Here is an 11,774-nt window from a genome sequence, read left to right on the forward strand (position 1 = left end):
GATCTCACGGTCCGTGGGTTCAAGCCCCGCGTCGGGCTCCGTGCTGACAGCTCGGAGCCTGGAGCCTGTTTCCGATTCTGTGTCTCCCTCTCTCTCTGCCCCTCCCCCATTCATGCTCTGTCTCTCTCTGTCTCAAAAACAAATAAACGTTAAAAAAAAAATTTAAAAAAAAATGCTGTGCCTTTCTTGTGGCCTCCATGATTCTGATGAGAAATCCGCTGTCTTTACAATTGTGTCTCCCTACAAGAAGGTGTCATTTCTCCCTTGCTTGTCTCAAGATTTTCTCCCAGGTTGCCAAAGCTTTAAGACTCAGCATCCAGGTAATCCCCTTTAATGAGCTTTCTGGTGATTTTACTGTCTTATCCATAACTCCCTGCCCCTTCTAGTAGTAGATTTCTGTCTTCTGAATTCCCAAGGCGCTTCAGTTTGATTTTTTACTGTCATCATCGTACCTGCCTTGTTTGCCAATAATGCGATCATGTGTCTTAGGTGGTTCACAGTGACTGCCTCTTCATATCCCCATGGCATCCAAGTATTTAACAAGGCTACAAAAAAGTTTATTACATGGATGAAGGTAATAATATAATTGATATAAAATTCCCAGATTTATTAAAATTTATTATTTATTTTGAGAGAGAAAACACAAGTGGGGGAGGAGCAGAGAGGAGAGTGAGAATGAGAGAGAGAAAATCCCAAGCAGGCTCTGCACTGTCAGCGTGGAACGCAATGTGGGGCTTGAACTCATGAACCGTGAGATCATGACCTGAGCTGAAGTCAGATGTTTAACCAACTGAGCCACCCAGGCACCCCCGAAAATTCTCAGATTTTTAAAAATTAGTTTTTAGTGACACAAGTACTTGTGAAAATATTCTCCTAAAAATAAAGGAACTTTACAGATAAAGCTGGAGTTTCCTGTGATCATTTCCTTAATTCTGATCCCCCATCTTAAGAATTTGGTGTCTGTCCTACCAAAATATAAAAATACATTTCTACATACATAATATGTGAATGCAAATTATATAGTATTTTGTATGTATATGTATTTTTAGATAAATGGAATCACCCTGTACGTATTCTCTCTTTTTTTTTTAAGTTTATCTTAATGTTTATTTATTTTTGAGAGGGAGAGTCAGAGCACGAGTGGGGGAGGGGCAGAGAAAGAGGGGGACACAGAATCCGAAGCAGGCTCCAGGCTCCGAGCTGTCAGCACAGAGCCTGACGCGGGACTTGAACTCATGAATGGTGAGATCATGATCTGAGCGAAAGAAAGTTGGATGCTTAACCCACTGAGCCACCCGGTGCCCCCATATTCTCTTTCAATTAGCTTTTTGTTCACACAACAAAAAGAGAACTCTGTTGAAATTATGTATCTCATATATTCCTTGTAACTGATACATAACATTTCATTGTATGACCATGCTTCACTTAAGTATCCCCTTTGCCAAGGATGGACGTTTTCTTGTTTCTAGTTATTCGTTATTATAAACAATGCTGTAATAACCATAGACAATGCCTCTGTGTGCACCGTGTAAGGGTCCCTGGATCATAGGGTGTAAGTATTTTCAGTTTTGGAAGACCCCGCCAAATTACCCTGAAAAGCGGTTTGCCAAATTACACTCCCACAGATGGGGTATGTGAGCACTTGTATCTACGCCGTTTTGCCATCACTCAGTGTAATGAAAAATTCGTGTTTATTTATTTTTTGTCACCAGGTAGGTAAAACCAGGTGTCTCATTTTTGTTTTAATTGCATATCCCAACTAGTGATACTTTTTCTTGTGATTATTAGAAATTCTCCCCCCCCCCCACCATGGGTTAGTCTTTTTGTCCATGATATGAATTGAATATATTTTCTTCCAGTCAGCTGCATTGTTTATGGGGTCTCTTGACATATAGAAGCTTTAAATTCAGAAAGAACAAACATTCATGAATATTTTCTTTTATGGTTTGTGCTTTCTGTAACCTATTTAAGAATATGCATTTCTTTTTTTTTTTTTAACGTTTATTTATTATTTTTGGGACAGAGAGAGACAGAGCATGAACGGGGGAGGGGCAGAGAGAGAGGGAGACACAGAATCGGAAACAGGCTCCAGGCTCCGAGCCGTCAGCCCAGAGCCCGACGCGGGGCTCGAACTCACGGACCGCGAGATCGTGACCTGGCTGAAGTCGGACGCTTAACCGACTGCGCCACCCAGGCGCCCCAAGAATATGCATTTCTATCCCAAGTCGTGAAGATAGGATTCTGTGGTTTTTAAAAAGAGTTCTTAAGGGTTTATTTTATGTGTTTAGATCTTTAGTGGACTTGTGGTATGAGGCAGGGATTGGCTGCTTATCCCGATTATTTCTTGTTGGGTGGTCCACCTTTTCCCCACTGATATGAAATGCCATCAAATGATTATTTGATTTTTTTTGTCTTGCTGGGGAATAGGAAGGCTATTCCTGAATATTGGTTTATACTTGGCTAAATGCAAACTCTTTTATTAGTTTCAATTATTTATCCAGGACTTTTCTCGGGTTTTCTGGGTAGAAGGTCATATTACTTGCCAAATTTGATAGTCTTTTTTTTTTTTTTTTTTTTTTTTTTTTTACTGTTAATGTACCTGTTGTGTCTTTTTCTCTTTCCTTACTGTATTAAGTGTAGCTACTGGTACAATGTTGAGTAAAGGAGCGATAAGGGGATCATAGCCTTGTTCCAAACTTTAATGGGAATGCTTCTGCAGTTTCTAAGTATGCTGTTTGCTTTTGGTTTCTGGTGGGTACCTCTTATCGGGTTGAAGAAATCCCCTTCAAGATCTAGTTTGTAACTGTTTTATTATGAGTGAATATTGAATTTTATCAAATGCTTTTTTTGGTATCAATTGAGATTATCATAGGGGTTTTCTCCATTTATCTGTTAATGTGTTAATTACATTAATATTTCTAATGTTTTCCTTGTATTTTGGAGACCGTCTTCACCTTGGTGTATTAGTCAGCTTAAGCTAAATTCTGCTCTGGTAACAAACAATCCCTAAATCTTAGTGAATTACAACAGATGTTTATTTCTTGCTCATGACATATGAGCACTAAGGATTGATTTCATGTCTTCTTAATTCTAGGGCCCACGTTGATGGAGCATCTCATGGTAGATGGAAAAGAGAGATACTGGAACATCTTAACATTTCTACTCAGAAGTGGCATATGTTATTTCTATTTACATTTTATTGGTCAAAGCAAATCAGTGGCTGAACTTGCTTGATGTCAGTGAATAGGCATATAATCTTCCTGCAGAAAAGTACCCAGCAGGTTGGGGCAGCAAATGTTTTCATAATTATAATACAATCTATCATACTGGTCATGACATATTATTATTTTAATATGCTGATGGATTTCACGTGCAAATATTTATTTAGGCTTTTGCATCTATGTTCACAAGTGACCTAAGATTTTTTATCTTAGGCTTTCCAGGCTTTTCTTTCTTCCCCTCTTGGGCTTTTAAAAGAATTTGGGTAGCTTTGCATCTTTTTACTATATGCATTAGAAAAGTGTGTATAGAATGTTAAATATGTGGTTCCTGGAAGTTTAAAGAACTTACTTGCAAAACTGGTTGCATTTGGGTTTTTTGGAAGTAGAACTTTGATGTTTTAATTTCTTTTATGATCACATTCTGTTAACGTTTTCTACTTTTGGGGGGGGATGCAATTTTGGTGATTTATATTTTCTTAGAAAATCAGCCTTTTCATGATGGTTTAAACATTTACTGCTTTCAAATTGTTCACAGTATTCTCTGGGACTTCAGTTATAGCCCCTTTTTGTTTCAGATTTATTCTTTTTCATTGTGTTTATGTTGACTGGGCTTTTTCGAAGGGTACTGTTTTAAAAGAAGAATTCATTCATGTCTGGGAATATTTGCCTCTTGCCTTTATGCCTGTATGATACCCTATTTGGGTCAGAAAACCACAGTCTCTCTTTATAACTCTTTTCTTCAACACACATGTACAATAGGATCTCATTTGCTTCTCACGGAAAATGTGAGCCCCCGGTAACAGACGGAGGAACCTAGGGCTTGGGATGGTGGGGTCCTTGTTCTAGGCCACACGAGTGGGTGTTCCAGTCTGGGCCATTGTTTGTTCAGGCTCAGAGCAAGAACTAGATTGGTATTGCCACTGTGGTAGATGATGACAAAAGTTCTTCCCTCCTCCCTGTGACCCCATGCTTTGCCATGTGACTTTGTATCTCCTCCCACTAAAGAGGTTACTCTGGGTTGAATTGTGTCCCCCACATTCATATGTTGATGTCCTAACCCAGCCACTTGTGATAGAGTGGAAGATTATTCAGCAAATGTTCAATCACTTTCCTTTCCCTCTGGGAACAGAGTTTCTTTTCCTGCATGATCACTTTAGGCTTGGCCATCTGACTTGTTTCACCCAGTGGAACGTGAACAGACATGACATGATGTGATATGAGCAGAAGTTTTAAACGTTTGCACAGTTGGGTTTCACTTCTCATGTACTTGTCATGTGTCATGGGAAGAACGTGCCCCTGATAGCTGATGTTTCCTGGAGAATATGGAGAAAAATTGAACAGATCTGTGTCCATAGAAGCCTGGAACCAAGCCTAGGACCTGCAGACAGACACATGAACAAGAAATACAAATGCTTGCTCTTGTAACCTGTGAGTTTATGGGTGGTTTGTTTTGCAGCATTATTGTGGCAATAGCTGACTGATACACCTCTCTCTGGGGAGACACTCAGCCCAAAGGGGATATTTCTAGGCACTGATGATAGAACAAGCAGTGGGCCCATAGGTGGGGGAGCCACCCAGGGTACAAGGGTGGCTCAGTCCCACAAAGGGGCCTGGCAGAAACCGGCCAAGGGATTCAGTTCCCTGGAGGATGCATTTCATGGCTTGACTCTGGCTCAAAGAGTTGGAGGAGACAGAAGCCAGTGGGCATTCTTTTAGTTCTGTTCTATCAGACTGAGCAGAGATCTTCTATCCCAAACTACCCAGTTCTCAGCTAATGAGGAAGAACTTTGTTCTAAAAATTCAGAGCTGATGGCTACTCCTCTTCCATCAAATGGAACATCTGAGAAGCTCTGCTGTCCTACTGTGCTCTCAGGTCTCTTTTGACCCCAGAGCCACAAGCCTGGACAGTCCAGTGAGCATGAAGTCTTTGCTGAATTTGCAAATGGTTGACTGATATCCTTACTCTACAGACCTGTTTTAAATTTCTATCCTCTTTTTAGGTCTTTGTTGGTGTTTTAAGGGGAGGGCTCTTAAGGGCTTGACAGGATGCCATCTTAAGTTGGAAATACTGTACTTATTTAAAAAGTCTTTCCCACACCAACAGTGTGTATGACTTTCAGCAGTAAAGTCAGGAGAAAATTTGGGTACGGACAACCAGAGTCAACCTTATAGAGATAGTGTTGGGGTTGGAAATGCAAATTTGGCACATGGATGTTCCTGTGGATGGCAACAGGGAAAGAAAAGGAACCCAAGAATAGGACTTGAGAATATGCTTAAATATAGAGGGAGACAGATAGAAGAGGGGCAGGAAAAAACAACTTTCCTGAGTTGTTAGGGACTCCTGACAAGACAGCAGGTCTAGATGGTAGCTTGGGAATGTTGAGTGTGGGTGTGGCACGTGGAAATGCCATCTGCAGAATCTCTAGAATCTACCTTTTTTTGTCGTTCTTCTCCATCCCTGTGGCCAGTGGCCACAGCACCATCATCTCCTGCCCGGATTATTGCCGTCACCTCTCTCCAGTTGGTCTCCTGCTTCGGCTCTGGTCCTTTTGCCTTTTTATCCCAACACAGCAGTCAGAGTGACCCTGTTCACCGAGAGTCCAATGCTGTCTGTCTCCTCTTTCCTCAAGGCCTCCGAAGGCACCACCCGGCTCACTTTTCCGCACCTGGAAGGCCGGGGTCCTGCTGTGACTTACACAGCCCTGCACGCTTTGGCACTCATCACCTACTGCGTCTGGCACCCTCAGCCCCTGCTCCCTTCCTTTGCCTGATATGCTCTGCCTACTCGGCCCTCCTCGCTAACCTGTGAACACACCAGGTCTCCTCCTCAGTCAGGACTGGTTCACCTGCTGCTCCCTCTGCCTAGAATGCTCTTTCCCAGAGGTCTGCATAGCTCATTCCTTTATCATCTTCAGGCCCTTTCTCAGACATCACCTCCTATCTGAGGACTTCCCTGGGTCCTTGATCTAAAAGGGCGATCTCCCCCATCCTCAGTACTTCTGTTCCCTTCCCCTGTTACATTTCCCTGTCACCACCTATTGTATATTTTATGTTGTTTATTACCCATCACTTCTGTGTCTCCTGAAATGAGGGCTCTGTGGAGACAGAAAGTTTTTTCTTTTGTACACTGATGTCTCCCCATCTACGGGGCACATCAGTAGGTGCTCCGTAAATATTATCAAATGCATGCATTGTTCAATGACCATTGCCTGGCCATTTGTTATTGGCTGGTGGGTGCTAGCTGGTTGAAATGCATCAGAGGGCATGTGGGCCCCACCTGTGCCGTTCACATCTGAAGCTAGAGGAACACCAACCACCTGATCTATAAGAGGTCCAGGCATTTGGTGCTTGTAGACCCACTAGGACGACCGTGAGATGTTCCCTGAGAGCTGGTTTCTGAGGGTTCCAGACTGAAACGGGTCCATGATGGATGAGATTGGAGATAGGTAAAGCGAACTTAAAGGCACAGAGAAAGACAAAAGGCTGGGATCGAGGCATGAGTCGTTTGGATGGGTGGTTGAAGAGGGATGTATCATGGAAACAGGCAGGATGCACAAGGAGGTGAATGTATGAACTAGGATGGAGCCCTATGCCTGGTGCACTAAATCAACAGCTCTTTCTAGTAACTTCCCTGCTCAGCCTCTGAATGCACTAAGGGACTTTCAGACCACAGTTTGGCTTCCCAACAAGTTCATTTGTCATCACGAGGACACTGGCTTGTAAACATACAGCTATATTTTTCCATTAAAAATGAGCACATTGGTCTCGGGCTTAGGAACTTCATGTCCTAGTGAGTTAGGTTGTCTGTGTCAGCTTATAGGAGGCTGGTAACTGTGGAGCCCTAACTGGGTCCATTTTCTAGACCTGTGATACTAAGAACCGGCACCTTGGCTGGGAGCAAGTTCATTGAGCAAATAATGTCCCACTGAGCCTTTTGAGACACAGCCAGTGTTGATCCTGCCTTTCCTTTCCTTTTCACCGGTCTCTTTCCAAATCCTACACATTTGGCCAGTCTGGGAAGATGTCCTCAAGGCTGGGGGCTTCCAGAAAAACCCCTTTCTGTCAGGTTCCTAGTGAGAGGGGGAGCTCTTTGCTTATGCTGTTGCAGATTAGATAAGCGGATGCGGGCTTGAAACGTATTGACTGGCATAGATAGTGGGCACTGAGCCTGACTGCTGGATAGTGATTCTTTGCTTCTTCCTAATGCCAGAATTCTAATTTTCTTCAGAATAGCAGTGTGCCCAGTGGGAGGCTGGGGTCCTTGTTGCCCTAAAGCAAGGGTTGACAGACTTTTCCTGTAAAGGGCAAGATAGTAAAATGTAGGCTTTGTGAGCCAAGAGGAAACTTCTGGGTAGTTTTCTCACCATGACATATTCTTTCAACCACCTTACTACCCCTTCCACTGAAACATGTAAAACTCATTCTTAGGTTGCGGGCTGTACAAAATCACGTGAGTGTGGACCTTCACTGCCAAGCATCCAACCTATTTTGACTTCATCAGTCTCCCTTGGAGGGTGGTCATAGGACTCAGTTCTGGCCCATAAGAGCCGAGTGGAGGTGTGCTAGGGGAAGGGCTCAGGGAAAGCTTTTTGTTATCTTGATAAAAGCAGACTTTTCTCCTTTTTTCTCTGTCTTGAATAAGAATGTGGATTTTGGAAACATTGATCATGATCAGGCAACAGAGAGTACGTGAGTCGACACAGCAGAGATTAGAAGGCAGAGGCAGAGCTTGTGTCTGCGATGAACAATGCCCGCAGCCACCCACCCTGTAACTTGTCAAGTGAGAAAGACGACGCCCCATGTTTAAGCAGCTGTCCCTCAGCGTCCTCGTTACCTGCAGTTGCATTCTTCACCTTTCCAGCGTGCTAGAGATGTCCATGGCTGTCTGCTCCCGGCCCATCTGGGAATATCACTCCACCCACGGACACTGGCACCTGGACAGCTGTGTTTTATACCACGTGATCGGACCCACTTCTGCCTGCCTGCCCAGCTGGTCAGACTCGACCCCAAATTAGCCAATCCATAGGCTGGCCAGTGACCTATGACCTCTGGGGCTTGGCCCAAGAGGTGAGTGGGGCCAATCTGGCCCCTCCGAGGACCCCTTCTGTGGTTTCTGGCAGGACAGAAAGAGGTTGACGCAACGCTATGGTGGAATCATGTGAATGATGAACCCCTGGAGGGAACGCCCATAAATGTCATGGGGGAGGTCCCTGGAATTGCCTCCCATGCATCCCTCCCTCCAGATCCCGGCTCTGAGAGCTCAGGCTGTCATGGCCCCAGTTCTTGGATTTCTTCTGGATTCCAAATGCATCCTGCATTTCCTGCTTAGTTCCTCCCCAGACCAGAGCAATTTGAGGATGTAGGCTGGGGTCCTGTCCAGCATGCCTTTTGTTTCCCTGCTCTTGCCAGGGGGTAGGTGGGGAAGGGCAGAGAGCCAGCCCCAAACTGCAGGAGAGTCCAGAGCAGCCCCTCTGCCCAAAGACCCTGCTTCCAACACCACCTGAGTCCACAGGGCTCCCCAGAGAGCTCTTCTGAGCAGAGGCTGCGGGAGCGGTTTAGCCTTTACCAGCATCTGGTTTTGTGCTTCGCTGGAGCCACAAGAAGAAGAAAAAAAGGAAATTCTTTCCAAGTAGACGGTGAACATGTAAGTCCCTGGGGGTGTAACAGGATGGAAATAGAAACAGGGTCAGGAGGGCACTGAAGAGTCGGGGCTTTGACAGGTCGCGAAGGGAGGGCGACCAAGGTCCCAAACCTTTTGCCAGGACCTGTCAGCGCCTGGAGCAGGAGGCACTAAAGGCTTGGGGTGGGGCTCCAGGTGGAGGGGTGGCGGGTCGGAAGGCACATAGAGCTGCAGAAGTCCAGGCACAGCTGGCTGTCTGGCTGGGGGAGGACACAGGCTCCAGCCTTGTGAGGATGGGCAGAACCAGTAGGGTGAGACAGTGGTGTTGAGTATTAGGTGGGCGATGGGGCAGTGTCCCAGGGAAGGGTCAGTTGGCCAGCTCCATCAATCCAGGATTTAACAAACACTTACACCCAGCCCTGAGCAGTTCTGGGAACGGCCTTCTCCCCATGCACAGGTACGGATTCTAGCAGTGGGTCTGAAGCCAGGATGACCTTGGTGCAAGCTACCAGGGAGGCTGAGGGATACGTGGGGGTTCGTTTGGGTTAGGGGATCTGGAAAGATCTTGGGAAGAAGGTGGGCAGGCTCAGGGCTTCCAGGAGCCTGTGGCCTCAGCACCAGTGGCCTTGTCTTGCCCACATGGAGGTGAGGAGATGACCTTGCAGGAGGCGAGTGGCCTGGTATTTGGGGTGTCTGGGATCCACCCAGGCGGGTGGAGGGTGAACACACATCTGGAGCTACAGACAAACTCTTGGGAGCCATTTATATACAAGTGGTCACTGAGATCATTTGGAATGGATGAGATCGTGTGGAGAGTTGAGAAGAGGAAGAAGAAAACCTTGGGGGACATATAATGGCAGAGAGAGGCGCCTGCGCAGGAGGCAGAGAGAGAGAGAGAGAGAGAGAGAGTGTGTGTGGCCAGGGAACCAGAAGAGATCCCAGGGGCGTGGCTTGGGTGCGGAGAAGAACATTTCAGCCACCAGCGCGGACTGTGGCAGACAGAGGGAGGAGGTCGGGGAAATGAGACGTCCCAGGTGACTTGCAAAAGCGGCTCTGGGGGATGCTGGGGACAGAGGTCCCTGAAAGAGTGTGGGAAGCAAGGCAAGATGGGTGGCAAGAGCCCAGCTCAAATGGGGAGGGCGGGCAGACTGGACTGGGGCCCGGAGTGGGAAGCAGGAATGAGACTTTCTAAGGATGGTGGGGGCAAAGGGCTTAGGCAAATGCCAGTGTCTTTGGAGGCTCGTTCCGCCCTGTCCCATCTCACAGGGCCATCCATTTCCCACTCACAAACTCCCTGAAGGCCTCATCCCATTTCTTGAAGATTGTGTAAAGGAACTCTTATTCCCATTCTAATCAGTGCTGAGAGTCTTCCCATTCTCCCAGCCACCTTGACCTTTCCTGGGGGCCTCCCGGAGACGACGGCCTCATTTCTCTGTGTACCGAAGAGACAGTATCTCTAATCAGATGTGTCTACTCTATGACCCTTTGGCATGTCCTGACACCAAGGTCAGCAACTCAGTGCATTAGCTGTGGCACAGCCTCTCTGGGGGCTTTGCAGCTCTCCGATCTCCTGAAGGCTTGGTATGGGGGTATAGGAAGAAACAGTTGTGTGCAGAGGGCCTCGGTGCCCAGGAGATGGGAGCTGAGACTTGAACATCAGACATGTCTTGCTGATTAGTCATTGTGCCTGGAGAAAGTACCGGGCAAGCTGCCAGCCCCACCTGCCTGCATGCCTAATGGGTTAACCACGACAGGACAGGGAGGACCCCCCCAAATTCCCCTTATGAAGGCTCCCTCCCCAGCGTGCTCCCTTGTCCCCGCTGTTGGCCTCCTGTGGGCTTATCTGCCCTGGCATGTGGGAGCCCATGTTTACCTGCTCAGAGACCCTCCCCTGCCACTGAACCCCTGCCCGGGAGCCCAATGTTCAGTTCTTTGACAATGGGGTCTGTCCCCTCGTTGACCCCTGATTTGAGGAATGGCCCCCACCTTGGTGAGAAAAGAGCAAGGACTGTCCCCCAGTGTCCCCAGCTTTAGGGTGGCCAATGTGCTGTAAAGTGGGCCCTCTTCGGGGTCTGCAGCATGTTCCCAGCACCCCCACATTAAACTGCCCTTCCTGGGCCTTCGGGGGATGCCAGGCCTGAGGATCTAGACCCTGCTGTAGACCCACAGTATGAAATGTCTGCTCCTGGGCACCAATAATGGCAGTCTTTTTACCTTATAAAATTGTGGTGACCTTTCAAGCACCTTTCAGACTACTTCCTCAGTACAGGATGGAAACTTCTGGCTCAAACTACTGGTCCACATGGGGCCCAGCAACTGGTTCTTCCAGTTTTAGAAAATCCCCACTCCAGACACCCTGGGGTATCACCTAACCAGGTTTCCACGGGACCACAGTCACCACCCCCACTCTGGTTGTATGTATGTGATTGATATTATCCAGCCGAAGACTAGATTACCTGCAGTCTCTTGAGAATGTGACAAGTGTTGGACATTTCACTCAAAGCTAACAAGTATGGTTCCTAAGTAGGTGTTCTTTCACTCATCATGTACACTTGTCTACATGGGCTTGTATATTTTTTCATGTAATGTTTCACGCATTTAACTGATGGCCACCTTCCTCACTGAGGCCCTCAGAGCATCACAGATACATCTGGGGAGACTGACAAAGCGAAAATTTATGCTTATGATTACTGTTTGATTCCCAAGACTAATCATGTGAATTTTAAAAGCCACCAAACTCCTGAGTCCTTTGGTCATGCTAAAATTCCCAGAGGATAGCAGCCATCAGTTGAAGAGGCCTTAAGTTGCAATTAGAAAGTGAATGCAGACCCAATCTATCCTGTTGTGGGGCTTTAGAACTTGAAGGATTTTAGGAAAAAAAAAAAAAAGTAATTCTTTATGGGTTACAAGCTAAAGAGGGACAGTTTGCACAG

The 11,774-nt window shown here is 46.5% G+C and overlaps 1 protein-coding gene across 3 annotated transcripts in view; it reads left to right on the top strand.

Moving 5' to 3' along the window:
• Window positions 1-11,744, top strand: part of SMOX (spermine oxidase) — a 32,296-nt gene extending 20,552 nt beyond the window's left edge. The window contains exon 6 of one of the 3 annotated variants that reach the window (XM_040447603.1): window positions 7,864-11,744. In XM_040447603.1, coding sequence (XP_040303537.1) covers window positions 7,864-7,914 — 51 coding nt within the window. In that variant the 3' untranslated portion in view covers window positions 7,915-11,744. Of the gene's footprint in view, window positions 1-3,094; window positions 4,647-7,863 lie in introns of those variants that run through there. The other 2 variants (XM_040447604.1, XM_040447599.1) reach the window with 2 other exon arrangements.
• The last annotated feature ends 30 nt before the right edge of the window (window positions 11,745-11,774 follow it).

This window comes from Herpailurus yagouaroundi, unplaced genomic scaffold, assembly GCF_014898765.1.
Source record: "Herpailurus yagouaroundi ecotype Mexico unplaced genomic scaffold, PumYag 196, whole genome shotgun sequence".
NCBI classification, from domain to species: Eukaryota; Metazoa; Chordata; class Mammalia; order Carnivora; family Felidae; genus Herpailurus; species Herpailurus yagouaroundi.